Here is a 26,817-nt window from a genome sequence, read left to right on the forward strand (position 1 = left end):
AAATAAAAAAGGGCTGAGATGTGGCTTAGGGTTCAGTCTTGGGCAAAGGCTGGCTGTCATTTCTGTCAAAATTATCTCCAACCAGTCTCTCTGCTCCTGAGCCTCAATTATTTAGGCTGAGTTAAAATTCAGGGAGGGGCTGGGGATATAGTTCAGTTGGTAGAGTGCTTGCCTCACATGTACAAGGTCCTGGTTCAATCCCAAGAACCACCAAAAAAAAAAAAAAAAAAAAAAAAAAATATATATATATATATATATATAGAGAGAGAGAGAGAGAGAGAGAGAGAGCGAGAGCTAGCAGGCCAGGTACAGTGGTGCATACCTGTAATCCCAGAGGCAGGGGAGGCTGAGGCAGGAGGATCATGAGTTCAAAGCTAGCCTCAACAAGAGAGGCACTAAGCAACTCAGTGAGACCCTATCTCTAAATAAAATACAAAATAGGGCTGGGGATGTGGCTCAGTGATTGAATGCCCCTGAGTTCAATCCCCAGTACCCGCCCCCCCCCAAAAAAAAATAAAATTAAGATCTGCCATCTCCCTGGAATGGTGAAATTATCAACAGATGACTCAAGTTACTGAGAGTTATAAGAATGCCTTATACTTGTGCTCTGTTTACAAAGCAGTTTCATATTCCTAATCAAAGAAGATTACAATCAATCCACAGAGATTTAGTGATGGCCTATTGGAGGGACAGAAGAGGCAAGGCACCAAAGACAGCAGGAAACAGTTTTATTTGGCTGCAGCCAAGTTCAGAGGGTACTGCTTTTGCTGTAATCAATTAATCCCTGAACCCTGAGTTCAGGTAGTTTCAGAATTTTATTTTATTTTTTTGAAGTGTATCTCTTTTTAAAAAATATTTATTTTGGGGCTGGGGATGTGGCTCAAGCAGTAGCGCGCTCGCCTGGCATGCATGCGGCCTGGGTTCGATCCTCAGCACCACATACCAACAAAGATGTTGTGTCTGCCGAGAACTAAAAAATAAAAATATTAAAAAAAAAAAAAAAAAGAATTCATTCCCAGCTCTGGCTAAATTTCTCCTGGAACCAACTGGGAAGATGTACAAAAAAAAAAAAAAAAAAATGGGCTGGGGATGTGGCTCAACTGGTAGTGCGCTCGCCTGGCATGCGTGCAACCCGGGTTCCATCCTCAGCACCACATACCAACAAAGATGTTGTGTCCGCCGAAAACTAAAAAATAAATATTAAAAATTCTCTCTCTCTCTCTCTCTCTCCCCCTCTCTCTTTAAAAAAAAAAATATATATATATATATATATTTTTTTGTTGTAGTTGGACACAGTATGTTTATCTATTTATTTTTTTAAGTGGTGCTGAGAATCAATCCCAGGGCTCTGCCCATATTAGGCGAGTGCTCTACCGCTGAGCCACAACCTTAGCCCCAGTTTCAGAATTTTATACCCAGCATGTAAGGGGAGGGGCTCAAAAGTTCACAATCTGCAGAAGTTCACATAAAAGTAACTTTTTTTTTTTTTTTTTTTTTTTTACTGTTCTGGGTAAGTTAACCCTTTAAGGACAACACCTGAGAAGGGGAGGGCTTCTTCTCCCCTTTTTTTCCTTCCCTGCCAGCTTTTACCATGGAGCCCAATTGGTAACTTCTCTTAAAAATGTAGACATCTCTGTGACGCTCTAGCTCAAAGCCAGAGGCCTTCTTAAAGGATTTGTCTTTTTTTTTTTTTAATCACAGTTTGCTTTTGCAAACACACTTCTACAAACTACTATACTGGATACATGTTTGTGAAAAACAAGTAAAGTGGCATTTAGCACCTGAAGTGCTGATTTCTCGGCCAGTGGCCAAGTAAAATAGGGCAACATGAAAATACGAAGTTTATCTACATTGAATTGTTTTGGAGAGAGAATTTTTTTTTAATATTTATTTTTCAGTTTTCAGTGTATACAACATTATGTGGTGCTGAGGATCGAACCCAGCGCCCCGTGCATGCCAGGCGAGCGTGTTACTGCTTAAGCCACAATCCCCTACATTGAAATCTTTTGTAGAGACTCTCTTGCTGGTGAAGATTTCTGGAGAAGACCAGTCAAGATTTTTTGTGGAGGAGGGGCTGCCACTACATGCCTACTGTCAAACAGCTGGCTAGTGATTAGAGACAGGATTTAACTAGGAGAATCAACCTCAGATCCAGTGTTCTTTTTCCAGCCCAACTCTTACTTAATCCTTCAACAAAACTCCATCTATTGAATTTGGAAATCCAATGGAAACATCTCACTTCTTTCAAAGTAAGGTTTTATTTTATTATTAATTTTATTTATTGTTATTTTATTTTATGGTGCTGGAGATTGAACCCAAGGCCTTTTGCATACTAGGCAAGTACTCTACTACAACCTCAGACCCCCAGACTTTTTTTTTTTTTTTTTTTTTTTTTTGCTATTAGGGATTTATCTTAGAGGCTTTTAACCACTGAGTCACATCCCCAATCCCCAGTTCTTTTTATTTTTTGAGACAGGGTTTCATTAAGTTAGGTAGGGTTTCACTAAAGTTGCAGGGACTGTCCTTGAACTTGAAATCCTTCTGCCTTGGCCTCTTGAGTCATTGAGATTACAGCCATTTGCCACTTGCATAGCACCCACACATTTTTGAGAAAGTGTATATGTGTAAATCAAATTCACACATAAATTCTTAGGGAGGCTTTGTTCAAGTACTGCTACTCTGAAAACTTCATTAAAGGAAAAACCAAACTAAACAAACAACAAAAAACTTCTTCAAAGATTGATACCACAGCTCTGCCTGCCACCCTCCACATCAAATAAAAATATGCTGTATGGGATGAGGGTGTAGCTCATTGGGAGAGCACTTGTCTAGCACGTGTAAGTCCCTGGGTTCAATCACCATTGAGAGAGAGAGAGAGAGAGAGAGAGAGAGAGAGAGAGAGAGAGAGAGAGAGAGAGAGAGAGAGAGAAGGGGGGAGAGGGAGAGGGAGGAGTGTTTTGTGCACATTTTTCGGTTTTTTTTTGCATTCCATTTGGAGATTTTGATGCATGTCAGGTGGGGTACCACCAGTTTGGCAACTAAGTGGCTCCCCCTACTGGGTATATAATGGATTAGTCATCTCTATGACAGGCTCTCCCAACAACCCTGCCTGGCCTGTTTGGAAAGCACCTGGAAGGCAGGGCTTCCTGAGGAGACATGTTGCCATCCATGTAAGACTTTCCAGAAGTGTTGGAACCTAAACTACACCTTGAAAGATTTTGACAGTGATACCAGGAAGGAATGACTTCACCACTACTTGTGCTCCACTAAAGTTCAGGGACATATTGGAGATGGAAAAGCAGGATTTACTCAGGGCCACTTTACCACTGAGCTACATCCCCATACTTTCATTTATTGATTGATTTAAGCACTGAGGACTGAGCCCAGGGAAGCTCTACCACTGAACTATATCTCCAGTCCCTTTTGAGACAGGTTCTCTCTAAATTGCTGAGGCTGCACTTCTCCTGCCTCAACTTCCTAAGTTGTTGTTTTTCTTTTGGGTCCTGGGGATTCAACCCAGAGCCCTGGACATGCTAAGCCCAGGCTTTACCACTGACATATGCCCCCAGCTCTGATGGTTGCATTCTAAATTTATGGGGGGATGTGAATTTGGGAGGAAACACATTCAAATTACTACAATTCCCAATGTTTTCTTGGAAGGAAAAATAAGATCCACATAAAATTTTAACAAATCCTATTATAATGTTTATCTGAGGACAGGGATCATTTCCTATTTTAGATTTCCCTGCACCAACTGGACACCACTGTGCCCATTTGTAATCTCAGTGACTCAGGAGGATAGAGGATAGCAAGGCCAGCCTCAGCAACTTAGTGAGACCCTATATGAAGATAAAAAGGACTGGAATTGTGTCTGAATGGTAAAATACCCCTGGGTTCAATTCTGGGGGGTTGATTGGAAAAATAAAACAAAACGATAACAACAAAACATGTTACTTAAAGCTGGTCTCAACCTTGCAATCCTTTGGCCTCAGCTCCTGAGTTGTTGCTTTAGTATTGTTAAAAACCACCCCCAACTGAAAACAACAACAACAAAACCAAAACAAACAAAAACAAGATCTAACAGTGAAATCCTAAGTATGGTGATTGTGGCAATTATTTTGTATTCTTAGCATAACAATCTAAAAGGTCAAAGGGCTTGGTGTAAAGATGAGGAATGTTTCTTCAAGCAAGCAACATGCTAGTGCTCAAACCTCCACACATTATGTCAAGGTACCCAATTTTTTTGGGGGGTGCGTCTTTGTTGTTGACAAATGCCTTGACCCTGATATGCTAGTCAGCTTTCATTTGCCATGACAAAATATCAGAGATAAAATGTAAAGGAGGAAAGGTTTATTTAGCTCACAGTTTCAGAGGATTCAGTCCAAGGTTGGCTTGGCTCATTGCTTTTGGGCTTGTGATAGAACATCATGATGGGGAGTGCATGGCGGCAGCAAAGCTGCTTACCTCATTGCAGCCAGGAATCAAAGACAGAGAAAAGGGTTGGATCCCAATATGTCCTTCAAGTGCATGCCCCTGATGACCCAATTACCTCCTAATAGGCCCCCTCCTAAACAAATCTATCAGCTCCCAATAATACCATCAGTTGTGGACCAAGTCTGTAACCCATGAGTATTTGAAAGATATTTAAGATCCAAACCATACATCTGGAGAACAGAGAGTCCTCACTGCTATTTTCAGTCTTCTATCCATATTGCCACTAGCTTAAAAAAAAAAGAAAGAAAACTGGGTACGGTGGCAGCACACCTGTAATCCCAGAGAAAAGGCAGGCTGAGGCAGGTGGATCCCAAGTACAAGGCCACCCTCAGCAATTTATCAAGTTCCTAAGCAACCTTTTTTTTTTTGGTATCAGGGATTGAACCAAGGGGCACTTAACTGCTGAGCCATATACCCAGCCCTTCTTGTTTTATTTTGAGGTCTCCCTACGTTCTTCAGGGAGTCATTAAATTGCTAAGCCTGGCTTTGAACTCAAAATCCTCCTGCCTCAGCCTCCCAAATCACTGAGATTACAGGCTTGTGCCACCATGCCCAGTGGCCCTAGGCAATTTAACAAGACCCTGTTTCAAAATAAAAAATAAAAGGGCTGGGGATGTGGCTTAGTGGTAAAGTAAGTGCCCCTGGGTTAAATATCCAGTCTCTCCCTCTCTCTCTCTCTCTCTCTCACACACACACACACACACACACACACACACACACACACACACACAAGAAAAAAAAAAGCTAGAAGTGAAGGAAGTTTTTTTAAGATAGTAGTTGATCATTTTCTTCCTGTCTATAACATGCTAATTATAGCGCTCTGAGTACAGTTAACAAGAATAGTAAACAAGTGACTCTGAGCTCAGTTAATGAATATCATTATCCTTTAAAAATTCTGATTTCAGCAATTACACATTAATCAAAGGGAGTGGTTACATGTGTGGCCCTACCCTGGGAGAATTTGAGAGGACAGCTCACACTTGCAAAGCTGAATCATCTTTGAGTTCAACTTATACTTTTATCTCTGTGGTAGTGTTCTTCTCATAATTTTTCCTTGAAACAGGATCTTGATCTTCCACATCCCATTGCACCCAGCTTCTGTATTATTATGTGTGTGTGTATGTATATATATATATATATATATATCTGGGGATTGAACTCAGGGGAGCTCAACCACTAAGCCACATCTCCAGCTTTTTTTATACTTTAGACAGGGTTTCTTTTGGTTGCTTAGGGCCTTGCCAAATTGCTGATGCTAGTTTTGAACCTGTCATCCTCTTGCCACAGCCTCCCAAACTGCTGGGATTATAGGCTTGTACCACCATGCCCGGCTCTGCATTATTCTTCTTTGGAAAAGTAGAGGTAAGGGGAAATCCCTGGTACTGAGGATTGAACCCAGGTGCTTAATGGCTGAGACACATCGCCAGTCCTTTATTATTTGGGGTATCAGGCTTGAACTCAGGGGTACTTGGCCACATCCTCATCCCTATTTGATATTTTTATTTATTTTTTATTGGTTGTTCACAACATTACAAAGCTCTTGACATATCATATTTCATACATTAGATTGAAGTGGGTTATGAACTCCCAATTTTTACCCCAAATGCAGATTGCAGAATCACGTCAGTTACACATCCACAATTTTACATAATGCCCAATTAGTAACTGTTGTTATTCTGCTACCTTTCCTATCCCCTACTATCCCCCCTCCCCTTCCCTCACCTCTTCTCTTTCTACCCCATCTACTGTAATTAATTTCTCTCCTTGTTTATTTTCCCATTCCCCTCACAACCTCTTTGATATTTTTATTTAAAGACAGGGTTCTCACCTAGTTGCTTAGTGCCTTGCTTTTGCTGAGACTGGCTTTGAACTTGTGATCCTTTTGCCTCAGCCTCTGGGGCCCCTGGGGTTACAGATGTGCACCACCACCGCACCCAGCCCTTTTTATTTTTTGAAACAGGGTCTCACTAATTTCTTATGGCCTTGCTGAATTGCTGAGGCTAGCCTCAAACTTGCTATCCTCCTTCTTCAGCCTTCTGAATCATTGGGACTACAAGTGTGTGCTATCATGCATGGAGAGCATGGAGTCTTTTTGACATGGAGCCTCACTGTGTTGCTTGGACTGGGCTTGAACTTGTGATCTTCCAGCTGTCAGTGTCCTGAATAGCTGTGATTATAGGTGTCACTGTGTTCCCCATAAAGTGAACTAGCATGAAACAAATAGCTTTGAGCAATCCTTCTTTGTGTACCCTTTCTTTCATTGTTGTCTTCCAGACATGATCCAACTGAAAGGGATAAAAATACAGCTATCACAGGTTGACTCCTATGAGACTGACCCTCAATACTAATTCAAGGGTCTTGACATCCTGATTTGCTATTTCTGGATACCTGCATTAGGAATTGTCTGATGATAGCTGGGTCCATGAGGCTTGGACTGGGAGTAGTCTTTAGTTTTACTAGGAAGGAGAAACAGATCAATGATAACCTCTTAAGAGTGGCAAGGAGTTATTGCCACCCAATTTATGGATTCTGGGCTATTACTATATAGAAGTGCATGTTCAATTTTTTATTTTCCAAAGAAAACAGAACCAAAGCGTCTGCATTATAATTTTTTATCATTATTCATGTTACTTAATCCAATAATCTGTTCAACTACATGAGCTTTTTTTTGGAAGGGATTGAACTCAGGGGTACTCAACCACTGAGCCACATCCTCAGTCCTATTTTGTATTTTATTTAGAGAAAGGGTCTCACTGAATTGCTTAGAGCTTTGCTTTTGCTGAGGCTGACTTTGAACTGAGATCCTCCTGTCTCAGCCTCCTACATGGCTGGGATTACAGGTGTGTGCCATTGTACCCAGCTTAGACCCAGCTATTCTAGAGGGTAAGGCAGTGGGATCATGTGCCCATGAGTTCAAGATGGGTGTGAGGAACACAGCTAAACCTGCAAACAAAGAATGGTAGGGAACCTAGGCTTGAAGTGTTAGGAATTCACTTCTGTTCCACAGCCCTATGTAAAAAGACTCAAAGAATGATGGGAGGAGTCATTTGAAATGAAGCATGTGGTATGTGACTTGACAATGAACAAGGAAGTTCTTTCATGGCCTCCATAAAGGGACTGCTGGCAGAAGGGAACACCATAAAGTTCACAAAGCTATTCTGTGATACATGTTTTGCTGGAAAATGGGAGCAGAGCCAAGATTCCATAGAGGCCAGAAACCCTACCAGGTCCATCCCACATACTCTATAGCAACTTTTTGAGTATGTCCCATGTAACATGAGTTCCATAACATATCAAAAACCTGAGAGTAAAGGTGATTTTTGTTTTTGCATTTCCCCCAAATCATTAGGATTTGGTATTCTATACTCATTTTAGGAAAGGCTAGTTTCAGTCCCTGTCCAACTGTAACTCTTCTTCTCCTCTAGGATGCTCTCTCAAATTGCTTCGACTCAAAAGTCATTTCCCCTTCCTGTAATCTTTGATCATAGAGGTCCCCACGGGAGTCATGTTTTGAATCAGTCTCTACGGCAGGAGTGAAAAGCAGCTGTAGTCAGCTTGTTCTGGAAAGGAACAAGTGCCATGTGGCAGAGGAATAGGCACTTATTTGCCAGGTTCAGTGACCCAGTCCTGTTGAGCTGTATGGGGAAGGTGGTGTAACTCAGCAGCCTGCTTTTCTCTCAGCTACAGAGTCATATAGGCTCTGAGAAGCTCATCACTCAGTGTGGTTCCCCTATTCTCTCCAAATAAAGAATGGCAAGGATCTGTGGGTCTAACTGCAAAAAAGTGCCATGCTCTTCCTAGGGCATTGTGCAGCCTTTCATGGTCAACATCTGTGAACCAACCAATAAGGCAGACTGGACCATTCACTAACCCTGATTTAAAAGGAGCTAGTCACCTTGCTCAGATCCACAATCACAATAAAAACTAACATCCTCCCCCACCCCATCTTCAGCCAGCAGCTTTTTTATGCACTACACTACTTCCCCTGGACACAGCCACCCTCAAATGGACCTCAGAGCAACCAATCTTGGGTCAGAAACAACCAGATCTTAGTATTTGTATCCCTGCCACTAACTTGAGGCATATCTTCCAACAAATCATAATGCCTTTTCCCTGCATCTCTTGACTACACATATTCACTCAAAACACTCTGCACTGGAATAATATTTATTTTTTCCTTGGCAAAAAGTGCTACATTTTTAAAAACAGAAAATCTCAAACAATCAAACGTATTACCCGTCACAGAAGAGGGTCTGGCAACAGTACAAAACATCCTACTTAAGATTTTTTTTCTTAAATATACAAGTCAGTTTAAAATGATAGAAGTTCTGTGAGAACTAAGAAATCTACAGCCTGTAGTTTAATAGAAAAAAAATTAAGACAAAAGATTTATAGCATCCAGCATTTTGCTTAATTCCCTGTAATATAGCACCTATTTCTCTAGAAGATGAGAATTATGGAACCCGTGGTGTACGCTGCGTACCACCAAGTCAAGGTAGACTTTGTTTCTTTTTGCAGCACCCCCACCATTATGAGAAGGTACTCGTTCCATCTACCCACTTATACCCAGAGAAGAAGGGGATAAGAAATTGGGGTGCAGGAATAAATGTGAATTTTCCTTTCCCCAGGATGGGATTTTTGACAGAGAAGCATTGTATGTGCCAGAGAAAGAATCTGTGGGTGAGAACAGCGGTTACTTTCGACATGATGAGCAAAAAGCAGGAACAACTGGACATCAGTCAGTTGCCTGCAAGTTTAAAAACCTCAGACTAAACAGACAGTTCAAGGGAGGAACAATAAATTACTAATCACATCGATGCTGTTACATGCACAATGATGCTGGCTACAGGCCATCCCATCACCATCCCAGGGCTGAGCCAACTGAGCAAAAAACGTGGCTTTAATCCTAAATTCCACTGCATTGACAAAACAAATATTCCACACATGAAGCACTCATTACACACAGATAAACCTACTGCTGACCCTTACCCTCCTGGACTGAACCTAATTTAGAAAACAGCAGGAAAATCCACTGGGGAGACTAGAAGAACGACAAAGGAGAAGTTTCTTTCAAAGCCAAAGGGACTATGTATGGGAACCTTAGCAGACTTGTGAGCCCCAGCCCTAGGCTCCTAAAATACCAGATGAGGTTTTATTTGAGAATAAGGAAAGGGAGGTTGGGATGTAGTTCCCTTTACCAAGTCCTATGATGTTTTAGGAAAGTTGCCACTAGCTAAATAGGTGGGAGGTTGGGAAGTGGCAGTGACACATGCACCAGTATTCTCACTTGGGGGACATAAAGGTAAGGCTGGATTACTTTAGAGTCCTGGCATAGAAGGCCCCAAGCTATCTGAAATCTCAACTCAAAAGATGTTCCCTGTAGTAATTTTCTTTGTGTTTTTACTTCCTACAATCATGTTGTTAGACTTTAAAAAACAAGATACAGACCAGTTCCAAAGCTGGACTCTGTGAATAAAGTTTTTTTTTTTTATAAATATTTTAATTAAAAGTAATCCTCACTTCAGGTAATTTCAGTGACACACACTACCTACAGGCACACAAGTTCACATGCATTCACACATACATACGGCTCCCAAACTTTCACAGAAAGTCTGACAGCTACCACATAAACATTAAGGAGCCCTACCTCTGAAAAGTGAAGGGTGAGAATGACTACGTCATTTCAGCCTAAAGAAGCCAGAGAGGGAAAGAGTGTGTGCCACTTTAAGAAAAAATACAAATAGGGATTTGCAACAATGTTTGGTTGAGAAGCTAGAGAAAGAGAAAAAAAGAGTAAAATTCTGATTACCAAAAAACAAAGAAAATAAAAAACAAAACAAAAACACCCTTTGATTTCTATACAGAGCTTCTTCCTATTAAGTGCCTAAACCATGGGCAAACTGGTATTCCCATGAAAATAGGAGAGCTTCACACAATTGGGGGAGGAAAAAAATCAAAAGAAGAAACAAGGAAACTGAAAGTGGAAGTTAGTGTAAATCTGCATTTTGGGAGAGAGTTGTCATTAACTCCAGAGCCCAGCATAGTTCCCATGGAGCCCTGAAGGGAGGGGACCTCCTGCCACAAAGAGTTTCGTTCCGGACGAGTCGTAGCAGTGGGTGTAAACAGCATTGGGGAAGAAATCAATGTCCGAAAAGTAATTCCTCCAGGTTTCATCATGATTCTACAGGAAAACAAAGAGACTGTTAGCACATTTAAGTCAGAAGGCAGAAAAGGGAGGAGGACAGGAATGCTTTCTGGTCTCTGTAAGAGGAAGGAGGTCCTATACCTTAGCCTTATGTCAGGAAACATGTTTTCATAGCAATTGGACCCATATTTCCAACTAAACATGAGAGAAGAATTGAGTAGGATGAAGAATTAATATACAAAGCTCAGGTCTTTTCAAGAGGACAGTTGAAACCAAATTACATAATACACTGGTAGTTGCAGCAGAAGGTTCCTTATCCTTTCTGCTCTCTTCTCATTTGTGGGAGAATCCCCAGTCAACCAGTATATTTTACTGGGCCTGTTTTCCCAGAGGCAATATACAGAACAAAAGCAAACCCAGGAGAAAGTACTTCTCTTCATGCCAAGGATTGCCAATTACTAGGTAAAAAAGTTTGAGCAGGTCTTGTGTCAGCAGGGGTTGGGGTGAGGGAAGATAATCTTTCTGTTACTGTCCAACAACCATTTCATGTGGGGGCTTACTTACCAGCCAGCCTTTGCCAGTAGTTAGTTTCAGATTTTCCCCTGCTAGCCTGGGTTTGGATCCATAACAAGCTGAAAGCCTCTCTTCCAGAAATCTCTGAGCTCGGATGTCATAGAACAGCAGGGAGCCCTGCCCTGTGCCCACAGTGATTATGTGTTCATAGAAGCTCACTGACCGGATCCCTGAAAAAGAAAAGTAAATGGCAATGAGAAGAGAGAATACATGCTTAGCAGTTGGCTAGCCCGAATTTCTTCAATATTGAGTTTTCACCGCATCCCCTAATACGAGAAAATACTACTCCCTAAGGCAAACCATAGCTCATATTCACTAACAGGAACCCTCTGATCATCCTCTCATAAAGCCAGATTTCTGATGATGCCTAAGATGATTCTGGCCAAAGAACATGTGTCTGGGAACTTCTTTGCCTCCCTGAGTCACTCTAGAGTCATCTTTCAAAGCTCTTTTCCACTATGATACCAACCTATACTGCAACTTAAGATAATGTGAATATTTACAAATCATTACATCAAAAAGAATTTTCGGGCTGGGGATGTGGCTCAAGTGGTAGCATGTTCACCTAGCATGCATAGGGCGCTGGGTTCTATGCTCAATACCACATAAAAATAAAAAATAAAGATATTGTGTCCATCTAAAAAAAACTATAAAAAATAAATATTTAAAAAAAATAAGAATTTTCTTGTACTTGACCTAAAACCATTAGCATGGCACTGCAAGACAATCTTATCTGGTACTAAGTGTGTTATGAGGGGTGGCACAGAGTTCAGTACCACAAAGAGTACCGTCTTTCACTCACAGTGTGCATTTCAGACATGTTACCTACTCCCTCTGGGTATTAAGGAAAATATGTCTACTGTATCTGTGGATCAAATATCAAATAAGTTCATGGGATATGAAGATATTTCTTGGGCTGGGTGCGGTGGTGACATGTGCCTATAATCCGTGCAGCGTGGGAGGCAATGGCAGGAGGATCTTGAGTTCAAGGCCAGCCTCAGAAATTTATCGAGTAGCTAAGCAACTCAGTGAGACCCTGTTTCTAATATAAAATAGGGATGGGGATATGGCTCAGTGGTCAAGTGCCCTTGAGTTCAATCTCTGGTGTACATACACACGCACAACAAAGATATCTCTTGGCAGGGTAGATTGTAGCTCAGTAGTAGAATACTTGCCTAGCATTTGTGAGGCACTAGGTTCAATTCTCAGCCCCAGATAAAAAAATAAAGATATTGTGTCCATCCACAGCTAAAAATACTAGAAAGAAAAATATCTCTTGGTATATATGAAGAACTCAATATTTGTGAAATCAGTATTCCCTTAATCTCTTAAAAATTTTCACTGCAGTTGGTCATGGTGGCGCATGTCTGTAATCCCAGTGGCTCTGGAGTCGGAGGCAGGAGGATAACGAATTCGAAGCCAGCCTCAGCAATGGTGAGGTACTAAGCAACTCAGTGAGACCCTGTCTCTAAATAAATAAAATACAAAAGGGCTGGGGATGTGGCTCAGTGGTTGAGTGCCCCCCGAGTTCAGTCCCTGGTACCAAAAAAATAAATCACTGCATACATTATTTCAGCTAAGTCTATTTACTCCTTCCCTCCTACTCCCATTATTGTTGTTTTCTGACTTCTACTAGTGAACATCTTACGTATATTAAAAACAAACTGCAAACAAAAGCAACTTTGGAAATATTTAGAGGAATAAATGCTACTTGAAGGAAACAAGTTAAAACTGTAATCCATATTGTGCCTTTTAGGTTTTCAGAATTAAGTAGCCTATGTTTTTTTCTTTAAAAAAAATTTTTTTTTTAGTTGTCAATGGACCTTTATTTTATTTATTTAAATGCAGTGCTGAGAATCTTTGGCCCAATTAACCTTTTTTTTTTGGCAAAAGAAAGGGGACAAAGTGAGATAAAGAAGAAAATACTATATTACTTTGTTTCTGATCCCTGGCTCTTCCCACATCAAGCTGTGTGATGCCGGGCATTACTTTTTTTTTTTTTTTTTTTGCAGTGCTGGGGCTGAACCCAGGGTCTAGCACATGCAAGGCAAATGCTCTGAAACTGAGCGATACCACAGTCCCCTCCCACCTTCTTTGGTGTGTGTCTATGGTACTAGGGATTGAACCCAGAGGTGCCTAAGCACTCTGTACATTCCCACCCCTTTTTTAGACAGGGTCTCACTAAATTGCTAAGACTCACCTCAAACTTGTGATTCTCATGCCTCAGTCTCCCGAGTCTCTGGGATTTCAGAGACCACATCTGTTTTGTTTTTTATTTTTGTACCAAGGATTGAATCCAGGGGTGGTGCTTAACCACTGAGCCACATCCCCAACTCTTTTTTGTATTTTATTTAGAGACAGGGTCTTGCTGAGTTGCTTAAGGCCTTGCTAATTTGCTGAGATGGCTTTGAACTCACAATTCTCCTACCTCAGCACCATGAGCCACTGGGATTATAGGCATGTGCCACCATGTCAGGCACCACACCTGGTTTGGACAAGTTATTTAGCCACTCTGATCTCAGGCTTATCTAAACAATGCTATTATCACTTAAAACTTTTAACACTCTTCTTTTATCTGCTTTCCATGAGGTACTTAGTAGGATGAAATATGCCAGAAAAAGATATTCTGAAACAATGTATAGTATAAACCTAAGTCTTTTCCTCCAGTATAGAACACAGGTGCTCTTAGAATAAGCTAAAAAATATTGGAGGCTATATACTCTACTGTCACGTACATCTAAAAAGAACAAAGATTGGAGGCTGAAGATAAACTCACCTACTAGTTAGAATTCAAAATTTTCTTTAGTTTCATTAAGGTGGAATTGTCACATAACATACAATAATATGTACAAGTGCATATATTTGAAGTATACAATTTGAGAGTCTAATAATATTGTATATCCATAACACTATCATCACATTCAATACAATGGACATATTTATTTATGCCCTTTGAAAACTTCTCCTTACCCCACCATGCCATTCCTTATTTTAAACTGGTGGTGCATGCCCATAGTCCTAGTGGCTCAGGAAGCTAAGGTAGGAGAATCACAAGTTCAAAGCAGAGCTCAGCTACTCAGTGAAGCCTTGTCTCTAAATAAAAAAATAAAATGGGCAGGGGATGTGGCTCAATGGTTAAGCACCCCAGGGTTCAAGACTCAGCACAACAAACCAACAACCAACCTGAAAATGGCCAGGTGTGTGAAGCACACCAGTAATCCCAGCAACTAAAAAGGCTGAGACAGGAGAACTTCAAGTTTTGAGACCAGCCTTAGCAACTTAGCAGAGACCTTAATTAAAAATAAAAAAGGGGTGGAGATGTAGCTTACTGGTTGAGTGCGTCTCGTGGGCTGGTTTAGAATGTGGGGATTGGACCGGCAAAACTGCTAAAATCCTGACTGGTGGCTTCTATCAAAGGGTTTAGTGGCCTCACATTTGTCTGTGGTGTTTGAAACTACTGTGATATGCAGGCATTTAAGTTCCTCCTTTTTTTTTTTTCACCAATATTTCCACGTTTTGAGCCCAAAGGGCACACCAGGTCTTACCACTGCCTCGCTCCCTGGAGCAGACAGACTTGACGTTATATGATGGTTGTCGTGGATCCAAAAAGGAGACATGAGCTTGAGAGCCCACTGCATACACTGACCACTCACTACCATAGGCAAGACACACATTCTCACGGCAATATGGCAGTTTGGTAGAAAGGAGCTGAAAAGAGAGAGGAGAGGTGCCACCATGGCACCATCAGAGAGCATAAGGTGTTGTTCTTCATTCCCACATAAGTGGGCTTCCCTCATACGCTAGCCACATAGATTAAGAGATTAAGGCAAACCCTGATTAAGGAAATAATACTTTGGTTTGGGAAAACAGTTAACCTGGAATTAAAATATCAGAAGTGGCAGGAAAGGCCAGGATGCATAGGTTGTTTCCAGAAATAGTTACCAAGGCACTAAAATAAAGGTACCACCTTGTTCTGTCTTCAGAAAGAGCTTCCACCCTTCCCACTGCTCTTTGAGAAAGGGGCTGACTTCTGGCTCTTCAATTGAATGGGAATTGTACTCTACAGAAAGCACACCCTTAGGACTGGCTTAATCCCAGATAACCCAAATTGGCCTTAACCCTGGATCCTTATACTAGCAATTCTCAATGGATGCCTACTGCATGTTAGACACTGTGCAGAACAGAAGAGATCAAAGGAATCAATAATTCCCAGAGTTCTGCTTCCCCTTGAGAAAGAGCCTATTATAGAAATAATAAGCAGCAAACGTCTCTGGAACTTGACAAGGGCAAATAATATACATGTTGTTTTAAAGTAATGATCAAGTTGCTTGCAAATACTGCAAATTAAGTCCATTTTCGCTTTATCTTACATGATTACTTCAGAGATGATTTATATTTATCTTAATTTAATCTTCAATTGCCAATGGTTCCTAATATTTAGATTTTTCTGCCTTTATTACATGCCAAGTAGTCTATAAATAACTGTTTAACTGCATTGTGAACTGGAGAACTGGTGGTAAAAGAGCCTCTCAGGAAACCCCTGTAATCTCAAAAGAATCACCCCACACCTCCATCTTTTTTTTTTTCCTTCAAGAGGCATGCCAGATGCTGACATGCATGTACTATGCAATAACATGCCCAGCGCATCACAGAAAGAATGCTTTAGACAAGAATGAAAAGGCTCAGGGAGAATTATAATTATTATTTATTATTTTGTGTGCTGGGGGTCAAACCTAGAGCCTTGGGCATATTAGGCAAGTACTCTACCACTGAGCTATATCCTCAGGTCCAAGAACTTGAGTATTTTAATCATAAGGTGAATTATTAGATAAAACTAAGTTATGTTCGTCACACCTTAGACAATGTATTTTCAGCTTTCCAGAGATGAAAGTAGCCATCCAGGGATACTGCTCCCAATTCCTACAACAACAATGAAAAACAGATTACGGTCCAATCTGTAGTAACAAAAGTATGATAGGCATGCAGGAAAAGACCCCCAAAGTCAGGGTCCTCTTGTTCTCTACCCTGATGATGCCAACAAGTGCCAATAATTAATTATCAGCCCATCACTTCACCCTATGAACTGCAACTAGACAACATGATAAACTACAAGAAGCAAGTCCAGGTCCTGGCAATAACATAGGCACCTATGGTTCAGAGTCCTTCCTAATAAACATATGCTTAAAACATGATTGAAGATTTGGGCCAAAACTTTACAAATTTAAGAATGTTTTGCTAAAAGCAATTGGTACTGTTAATTAGCAGTTATTTTTTTGTTTTCCCCTGGATTGGTAGCCTCATTACTTCCAAACCTTTCTGTCTGAATAGAAAAAGGTACTACTGGAAAAAATACATATAAAAAGTAGAGATTTTATTGGCAGCCATTAGGAAGTCCAACAACAACAAGTGCTGGAGAGGATGTGGGGAAAAGGGTACACTTGTTCATTGTTGGTGGGACTACAAATTGGTGCAGCCAATTTGGAAAGCAGTATGGAGATTTCTTGGAAAGTTGGGAATGGAACCACCATTTGACCCAGCTATTCCCCTTCTCGGTCTATTCCCTAAAGGCCTAATAAGAGCATGTTACAGGGACACTGCTACATCGATGTTCATAGCAGCACAATTCACGATAGCAAGATTGTGGAACCAACCTAGATGCCCTTCAATAGATGAATGGATAAAAAAAAATGTGGCATGGGCTGGGGATGTGGCTCAAGCGGTAGCGCGCTCGCCTGGCATGCGTGCGGCCCGGGTTCGATCCTCAGCACCACATACCAACAAAGATGTTGTGTCCGCCGAGAACTAAAAAATAAATATTAAAAATTCTCTCTCTCTCTCTCCTCTCTCCCTCCTCTCTCACTCTCTCTTTAAAAAAAAAAAAAGAAAAAAAGAAAAAAAAATGTGGCATTTATACACAATGGAGTATTACTCTGCATTAAGAAACAACAAAATCATAGGATTTGGAGGGAAATGGATGGCATTAGAGCAGATTATGCTAAGTGAAGCTAGCCAATCCTTAAAAAACAAATGCCAATGACTTCATTGATATAAGGGGAGTAACTAAGGACAGGGTAGGGACGAAGAGCTAGAGAAGAAGATTAACATTAAACAGGGATGAGAGGTGGGAGGGAAAGGGAGAGAGAAGGGAAATTGCATGAAAATGGAAGTTGATCCTCAGGGTTATACAAAATTACATATAAGAGGAAAGGAGGGGTAAGAGAAGAATAATACAAGTGGAAGAAATGATTTACAGTAGAGGGGGTAGAGAGAGAAGAGGGGAGGGGAGGGGAGGGGGGATAGTAGAGAATAGGATAGACAGCAGAATACATCAGACACTAGAATGGCAATATGTAAATCAATGGAAGTGTAACTGATGTGATACAGCAATCTGTATATGGGGTAAAAATGGGAGTTCATAAACCACTTGAATCAAACTGTGAAATATGATATATTAAGAACTGTGTAATGTTTTGAACTACCAACAATAAAAAAAAAAAAAAAAAAAAACCACATCCCCATATTATATCCTATTGCTCCATCAGATTTCTTGTCAACAATTTCCTGTAGCATGTATTAAACTTATTTTATATTATCAATAAAAAAAAGTAGAGATTTTTAAAAACAGTTTTATTTTTGCTTTAAAAATTAATGCATATTTCACCTTTTGGCTTTGGAAAACTTCAAGTTACCTCGAACTTAAAAAAAAAAAAAAAATTGGATTTACTCCAACTTGAACACTAATATTTCTTTTGTCCACAAATCTCAGGAATGTCTTATTCAGAAAACTGATTTTACCCTGTTAATCCAAAAGAGTATGCTTTAGATTTATTAAATAATAATATTCTTTTTTGAGGGGTGTGAACTGGGGACTAAATGCAGGGGCACTTGGCCCCTGAGCCACTTCCCCAGCCCTATTTTGTATTTTATTTAGAGACAGGGTCTCACTCAGTTGCTTAGTGCCTTACCATTGCTGAGGCTGGCTTTGAACTCACAATCCTCCTGTCTCAGCCTCCTAAGCCGTTGGGATTACAGGCATGCCAGGCTATTAAATATTATTATTCTTGAAATCCTAACTTATCTATAGAATGAGTGGCCTCAAAGAGTTTGCTGAAGTGTTACACGTGTTTCAAAAGTAAAATTAAAGGCCAGGTTCAGATTTTGTAGAAGTCTTTCTCCTTTTCTGGTTCTGGGTCTATATTCTTATGTGCATATGTGTTGTTTATTTTTATTAATTTTTTTTAATGGTACTGGGGATTGAACCCATGTGTATTTTACCACTAAATTATATCTCCACCTTTTCTAAAATTTTTTTTTTTTTTTTTTTAAAGAGAGAGTGAGAGAGGGGGGAGAGAGACAGAGAGAGAGAATTTTTAATATTTATTTTTTAGTTCTCGGCGGACACAACATCTTTGTTGGTATGTGGTGCTGAGGATCGAACCCGGGCCGCACGCATGCCAGGCGAGCGCGCTACCACTTGAGCCACATCCCCAGCCCTTTTCTAAAATTTTTGAGACAGGTTCTTGCTAAGTTGCCAGGCTTGTCTCAAACTTGTAATCTTCCTGCCTCAACCCTTCAGTATAGCTGGGATTTCAAGCACATGCCACCACATATGGCTTTTGGGTGTACATTCTTACACTCTCCTTAAAACCTCAGTGCCAGGGGATCTGACACAATGACTAGGTAAGACCTGGTGGCAGCATGAAGGGAAGTAAAAAATAAGAAGGAATTAAGTAATGGAGAAAAAAATGTATTGCTTTTAGAGGCGAGTATGAAAACCACAGCCAAAATAGAGTACCTATAAAAGGATGTGCAAATGAGGGACAGTCAAATCAGAGTGGCCCTAGGGAAAAACTTTGAGGCTCACCCACATGTATGGGCCACCCAGAAAAATAACATAGAGGTCAATCCAAGGGCAGATTTTCACAATCTCAGTTAAAATTTCTCACTAGCATCCCTCAGCATTTAAGAGGTGCTCTGTAGGTTCAGAACCAAGTTACAAAGCAAGCAGTGACATGGGGAGAGGAAAGTGGAATGCACCTTTAAGACGTGAGTCAAAAGTCAAAAGGAAGTGTCTGGTGATTTCATACCTTGTTCTTGTTGTTGAAGGCCAAAGCCCGGACCTTGCAGTTGTCAGGGTTTGTGTCTTCCTTGGGGATGTCCTTTAAGGCTTTGTGAGTGATGTGAGCATACACGGGGACCCTTGACATATTGTGCCTTGCATCACTTTTGGTCAACACATCATCTGTCACCTCCCAGAGTCCCATAGAACCATCACGTGAGCCTGTAAGAAAGAAACCACAGATGTCAGATATATTCAATTCTCCATGTGACAATTCCACAGAAGCCAAGATGGGCTTTTTGAAGTTCACAGCATCATCCTCATATTATAATTGATCTAGAGTGCCAGGTGGCCCATTTCAACAGCAAAACTGTAGACATTTTTTGACTTTTGTTTCTTTTCTTTTTTTCAGTGTTAGGGATTGAATCCAATGGTGTTATACATGCTAGGCAAGTACTCTACCAGTGAGCTACATACACATTTTAATAAGCTATATTAAGAGGACAATCAATTAAGGCCTAGGAAGTAAAATATGACCTTTCAGCTTAACATGATTAGTGGAGTCAGATTGACTGAACCCAGAAGCACTCACCACTGAGCTACATACCCAGTTCTTTTTATTTTTAATTTTGAGACAGCATCTCACTAGGTTGCTTAGGACCTTGCTAAGCTTCTGAGGCTGGCCTCAAACTTATGATCCTCCTGCCTCAGCCTCCTGAGTTGCTGAGTGGGGATTTTTAAAAACAGAATTTTAAACAGTTTGATAAAACCCAGTAATTTTCCAGGCTAAATACTTAGGAAACTGGAACATATCTGCAGCCAACTTCTAGTGGCCACTAGGATTTGGAAACCTCCACTCTAGATCAGCAATGATTAACTTTAAGTCTTGGATTCTTTTGAGAGATTAAGAATGGGGCTGGGGATGTGGCTCAAGTGGTAGCGCGCTCGCATGGCATGCGTGCGGCCCCAGTTCAATCCTCAGCACCACATACAAACAAAGATGTTGTGTCCACAGAAAACTAAAAAATAAATACTAAAATTCTCTCTCTTAAAAAAAAAAACAATAAAAAAAGAGAGATTAGGAATGTTACAGATCTCTTTCTTTAGATCCAATTTAAGGGAGGTCCAAGGTCCTGTCACACAAGGGAGCACTGTCCCCTTACTAAGAATATCTTTTCTATGGCTGGAGATGTAGATTAGTGGTAGAAAACTTGCCTAGCACATGTGAGCTCTAGGTTCAATCCCTAGTACCATGGGGAAAAAAATAGAGTCCGTTTTAGTTGGGTGAGATGATGTACACCTGTAAACCTGTAAGTTTGAGGCAAGAAGATTACAGTTCAAGGCCTTCCTGAGAAACATAGCCAAATCCTGTCTTAAAAATAAAATTTAATAAAAAAAGATTAAGGATTAGCAACGTGCAAGCCCCAGGGTTCAATCCTTAGTACCACATACACAAACAAAAAGAAACTGCCTAGCATGTGCAAGGCCCAGGGTTCAATCCCAGCAACATAAAGAAGGAAAAAACAATAAAAATATTGAAAAACTTTTATAATGACCATTTCTATACCATATTCTAACCTTAACATCCTTTCTATTGGAGATTGAACCCAAGGTCCTCTACCATTGAGTTACATCTTCAGCTCTTTTTACTTGGAGAAAGGGTCTGCCAGTTGCAAAGACTGACCTTGAACTTACTATTTTCCTGCCTCAGTCTCCCAAGTTGCTGGGCTTGCAGGAGTGAGTGTGCCACTGTACCTGGCTGGAGCTAATGTTTTAAACTCCTCTATAATGTTCAGGAAATGTAGATGTGGGAGCTCTCAACTTGAGAACATAAGACAATGAGAGAGTATCTGAAAGAAGAGACAGAAGGTTCCTCAAACAAAACTAAGTCCTCAATAACCAAATTTAGTGCAAGCACCTAGCAAAAACATGGATTCCCATAAAGGAGACACGACTCAGTTTCTGCCTTAAAGGAGCTCTCTCATGCCTTGACAAGGAATCTAAAATCTTCTCAACCCCTTTCTGGGTAACTCTGACCTTTGATTATGTTTATTAGATTTACATTCCCTTCTAGATGCTTTCTATTGCCTTACTAAGAACCCAAAGAAGGAATATTTGTGTTCCCTTTAGCTTTGTAAATAGCCAGTTCTAAGTATAGGCTTTAAAATAAGACAGATCTGGCCAGGTGTGGTGATGCATGCCTCTAATCCCAAAAGCCTGAATGGCTGAGGCAGAAGTTCAAAGCCTGTCTCAGTAACTTAGCAAGGCCATAAGCACTCAGTGAGACCCTATCTCTAAACAAAAAAGGGCCAGAGATGTGGCTCCGTTGTTAAGCATCCCTGGGTTCAATCCCTGGCACCAAAATAAATAAATAAATAAAATCAGACTTAAACCTGGGTGCAGTGGTGCACACTTATAACACCAGCTACTCAGGAGACTTAGGCAGGACAGTTTCAAGGCAAGCCTCAGTAACTTAGCAAAATAAGAAATTAAAACTAAACAAGACCTGGGGATGTAGCTCAGTGGTAGAATGCCCCTGGGTTCAATTCCCAGACTGCAAACAATAACAGCAGCAAACCATAGACTTGAATTCAAATCATGCTCCACCCTTAGTATTTGTGTGGCCAATGATGTATCAGAAAGGATTTGTGATTCTCTAGGTTAATTTCTCTAAGCTCATTTCTCTTTTTTCTTCACAGTACTAGAGATTGAATCCAGGTGCACTCTACCATTGGGCTATATTCCCAGCCCCTTTTTATTTTGAGACAGGGTTTCACTAAGCTGCCCAGGTTGGCTTCCCACTTGGGATCCCCATGCCTCTGCTTCCTGAGTGGCTGGGATCAAAGGGGGTTGCCACCAGACTGTGCATTTGTTTTTTGTTGTTGTTTCGGTAAATCTGGTTTTGTTCCAACCACTGAAAAAGAAATTGCCCAAAACCATAAACCTGTACAGAAAATAAAGGTGTGTGGGGGGTGTTGGGGATGTAGCTCAGTGGTAAAGTACTTGCCTAGCAAATGCAAGGCCCTGGGTTCAATCCCAAAACAGCAATGAAAAAAGTAATAATAATAATAGCCTGTTGTACTCTGGAGACCACATCAACATTTCCAAAACACTTGCATAAACTTTATCTCAATAAGGCCCCATAAAAATATTATGGCTAAGATGTTACCCTACAGAGGCTGGGGTTGTGGTTCAGCGGTAGAGTGCCAGCCTAGCACGTGCAAGGTGCTGGGTTCGATCCTCAGCAACACATAAAAATAAATAAATAAAAAGCCATTATTGGAAACATGATGTCCTAGAGGCTAACCTCAGCAACTTAGTGAGTCCCCATCTCAAAGCATTTGAAAATGGTGTTTGTTTACCAGGTTATTCATATTTCACAACTAACACTTTTCAACCTCTAGCCCTCTCTGGCCACACCAAAAGCTCCTTAAAAAAGGGTAAATTTACCAGACACTGCCATAGTATCACTGATCCATGCAATGGAAAAGATCCAGTCTTTGTGTCCATCCTTGGAAAGGAGAGAGTGATAGGTACAGGGAGAAAAACAAAGAAATTAGTGTATAAAGTATTATAATAAACTCTCCTGAAAAGCATACAGATCTGACTACAAATAGTTCTTGTGGTTCAACGCAGTGGGCATGATCCCACAATCTTTCTTGAATACCAAAGCTGGGATAAAACTGGCACTACTGTGGGTAAATTAAAAAAAAAGTTATCACATCCAAATGATGTACAACTCTAGCCTTCTACCTGGATATATTATCTGGGACTCCTCTTCTGTCTGAATGTACATGGCTTACATTTTATTTTCTTTACGTCTTCCTGCTCAAGTGTCATCTTCTCAATGAGGCTTTCCCTATCCTCTTAAACAGCATTTTCTCCCTCACTCAGTCCCTTTAGCCTGCTATTATTCTTCTCCATGGTACACATCACACTGTGACATATTACTGGTAAACACTTATTGGCTTATATGACTTACATACTAGTTAATATGTCACCCCTCACCAGAATGCAGGCTTTAAGAGGGCAAGGGCTTTATCTGTTTCATCCATTCTACTGTGTCCTCAAGGTCTAAAACAATGCCTGGCCAATAAAAGACTTATTAATAGTTGCTGAATGAATGATTTAATATTCTTCTCTCTGACTCTGGGCAATGGGAAAATATGTGGGCACTGTGGAATGAAAGAGAAATCCACTGCTATTTGGTCCCCGAGTGTATTTCTTATTCATTTATCAAATATACATCCTCTGTCAACATACTGATACACCCTATGGGAGTCTAGTCCCTAATCCACTATCATCACCCCACACTCATCCCCATTTCCCTAGAATAAGCAGAAGTCTAGAGGACAAAGGTCCATGTAATCTACCAGGCCAATTAAAAAAAAGTTATCTCACTACACCTATTATGAAAACTTACATCTCCCACACACACAGGATCTAGTGTAGGCAGTCGATAGATGGCAAGACTGTTGGGGTTGTCTCCTCCAGTGGCTAACAGTGTTCTAGAGGGATTCAGCTCAATCGCATGGATACCACAGCCCTGCTGGGTCACACCTCCAGGCTCTCGGTCTTTCAAAATAGGGATCTTGGTGATTTGGCTTGTCTGGACATCAACTACAAATAGCTATAAAACAAAAGCAATACATAAGCTGAACATATTTAATGTGGTTAATGCTGGGTATAAACATCCATTTGTTCAGTTATGCATTAAACATTTTTTGTTGTTGTTATTACAAGGATTGAACTTAGGGCCTCACACAGGCTAGCTAAGTGTTCTAACACTGAGCTACATCACCGTCCTCCAAACATTTAATTAAAGTTTACTACAAACTACATCCTGGGAATTATTTATTTTTGTAGTACTACTTGGGACTGAGTCACACCCCTAACCCTTGTTTGTTTATTTTTTGGTAAGGGAAGGATATTGAGGATGGAATCCAGGGATGCTTTAGCACTGAGCTACATCTCTAGCCACCCCGCCGCCCGCCTTTTTTAAAACTTGAGACTGAGTCTCTCTAAGTTTCTTAAGGTGGGCACTGCAGATTGAAAGAGCTGAGGCTGGACTTGAACTTGCGTTCTCCTCTGCCTCAGTCTCCTGAGTTGTTGGGAATACAGGCATGAGTCACTATGCCTAGTTGATTCTGGAAATTATTAAAGGTATGGACAGACAAATCAAAAATGAAAACAAGCTGGGCGTGGAAGCACATGCCTGTAATCTCAGCAGCTCAGGAGGCTGAGGCAGCAGGATCATGAGTTCAAAGCCAGCCTCAGCAAAAAGCAGGATGCTAAACAACTCAGTGAGACCTCATCTCTAAATAAAATACAAAATAGGGCTAGGGATGTGGCTCAGTGATCAAGTGCCCGAGTTCAAATCCCTGGTACCAAAAAAAGGAAAAACATAATGTTAGAGATAAGTAAAACACTACTGGAACACAGATATTAGGAATTAGTAAATTTTGTCCAGAATATGTGCAACGTTTCCAACAGACCTTGCATCAGGTTATGGACATAAAAAGTCAGACCAATGTAAAGTTTTCTGGCCAGCTGTGATGGCGCACACCTGTAATCCCAGCAGCTCCAGAAGCTGAGACAGGAGGATCACAAGTTCAAACCAGCCTTAGCAACTGAGCGAGGCCCTAAAGCAACTTACCGAGACCATGACTCAAAATAAAAAATAAAAAGGGCTTGGGATGTGGCTCGGGGGTTAAATACTCCTGGGTTCAATCTCTGGCACCAAAAAAAGTTTTCTATCAGCATAAACATATTTTATATCTAATCCTCACATGTACAGAAACTTGTAAACAAAACATAATTCCCAGAGCATCTCACAGCCACTATGAAACCTATCAATTACTTTTACTCGGCTTCTGGTAACTCCAGATATATCTTACTACACACACTATTCTGTTCTCTACCTTCTTGACTTTGCCCATGGTGTTGTCTCTGCCTAAAAAGCTCTCCTCTACCTTTCTTTCTTTCTTTTTAAGAGAGAAAGAGAGAGAGAGAGAATTTTAATACTTATTTATTTTTATTTTTTTTTAGTTTTCGGCAGACACAACGTCTTTATTTGTATGTGGTGCTGAGGATCGAACCCAGGCCACACACATGCCAGGCAAGCGCGCTACCGCTTGAGCACATCCCCAGCCCCTCTCCTCTACCTTTCTACCAACCTAAATCCTTTTTACATTTCAAGATTCAACTCAGAGAATGTTTTACCAAAAAGAACAGTCTTAGAAGAGTCTATTATTAAACTCTTCATTTGATTCAATCCTTCATTCACTCACTCATTTGCTAGTACTGTTCCAGGTGCTAATGTATTACCTCAGGAAGTTGAGGGCTAGCTCAAGGGTAGAGCAACTGCCTAGCACATGAGACCCTGGATTAGATCCCCAGAACTGGGTGGGGGGAGAGAAAGAATATAACCATGAACGAGAGAAACAATCTATGCTTTCATATACTGCACAGTTTAAGAAGATGAATTAAAATTCTATCAGGTTCATGGGCTGGGGATGTGGCTCAAGCGGTAGCGCGCTCGCCTGGCATGCGTGCGGCCCGGGTTCGATCCTCAGCACCACATACCAACAAAGATGTTGTGTCTGCCGAGAACTAAAAAATAAATATTAAAAATTTCTCTCTCTCTCTCTCTAAAAAAAAAAAAAAAAAAAATTCTATCAGGTTCAGTAGTAAATGCCTACAGTTCCAGTTTCTCAGGAGAATTAGCACCACACTGAAAATATTTCATTTACTTGTCTGTCTTTTATGAAGCAAATGACTTCCTCTTAATTCCAAGAGCATAGGATATATCTTCTTGGTTCTTGCCCTGCAAAGCTAAGCTACTTAAGCATATATAGTATTGTCACCATTTAGGCAATCTGTCCAACTTCTCTGGGAGGCTCCAACATCCCTGTAAGGGTGACACCCTGTAGAGGGATCTTCTTGTTCAGGGAGAATCAATTCGAAGGCTAGATAAAACTGGGCCATCAAATTCTCTCAGGGAAGGTGAGGGTGTAGTTTTAGTGGTAGGGAATTTGCCTAGCATGTGTGAGGCACTAGGTTCAATCATCAGCACCACACAAAAATAATTAAATAAAGGTTTTATGTCTATCTACAATGAAAAAAATTTTTGAGGAACGTGGAACTGGCTGATGGCACTAGACCAAACTGTTAAGAGTGGCCATTTTTAACCAAAGCCAGTCCTCAGAGAAAAGAAAACATAGGAGAGTAAGTGTGGACACCCCTGGTTCTTACTGGCCTCCTAATTCCTGGTTCTGTTTTGTTCTGAGATCCAGTGCTACTTCCTCTCTTGAGGTTAATGAATTAGTTCTTCCAGTAAATATGAATTTCTTACTTACTTACTTTATTTATTTATTTAGATGGAGGTATCTTGCTATATTGCCCAAGATGATCTTGAAGCCCCGGGCTCAACTGATGCGCTAATGTCATCTCCCAAGTAGCTCATACTACAAATCCACACCACCATATCTGGCACTGGTTCTTCCACTTTTAACTGCCTACTCATGTTTGTGTTGTATAGGATGAT

At 40.7% G+C, this 26,817-nt stretch overlaps 1 protein-coding gene across 1 annotated transcript in view; it reads right to left on the bottom strand.

The window, feature by feature from the left end:
• Positions 1-8,645: 8,645 nt before the first annotated feature.
• Dcaf12 (DDB1 and CUL4 associated factor 12) overlaps positions 8,646-26,817 on the bottom strand; it is a 34,396-nt gene continuing 16,224 nt past the window's right edge. Inside the window, exons 3-9 of the mRNA XM_005326197.4 lie at positions 23,695-23,901; positions 22,722-22,782; positions 19,300-19,493; positions 16,067-16,132; positions 14,758-14,920; positions 11,204-11,382; positions 8,646-10,675 (exon numbers count right to left, since the gene is read on the bottom strand). Of these exons, the coding sequence (XP_005326254.1) occupies positions 10,517-10,675; positions 11,204-11,382; positions 14,758-14,920; positions 16,067-16,132; positions 19,300-19,493; positions 22,722-22,782; positions 23,695-23,901 (1,029 nt within the window). The 3' untranslated portion in view covers positions 8,646-10,516. The remainder of the gene's footprint in view (positions 10,676-11,203; positions 11,383-14,757; positions 14,921-16,066; positions 16,133-19,299; positions 19,494-22,721; positions 22,783-23,694; positions 23,902-26,817) is intronic.

This window comes from Ictidomys tridecemlineatus, chromosome 4 (assembly GCF_052094955.1).
Source record: "Ictidomys tridecemlineatus isolate mIctTri1 chromosome 4, mIctTri1.hap1, whole genome shotgun sequence".
In the NCBI taxonomy this organism is placed as follows: Eukaryota; Metazoa; Chordata; class Mammalia; order Rodentia; family Sciuridae; genus Ictidomys; species Ictidomys tridecemlineatus.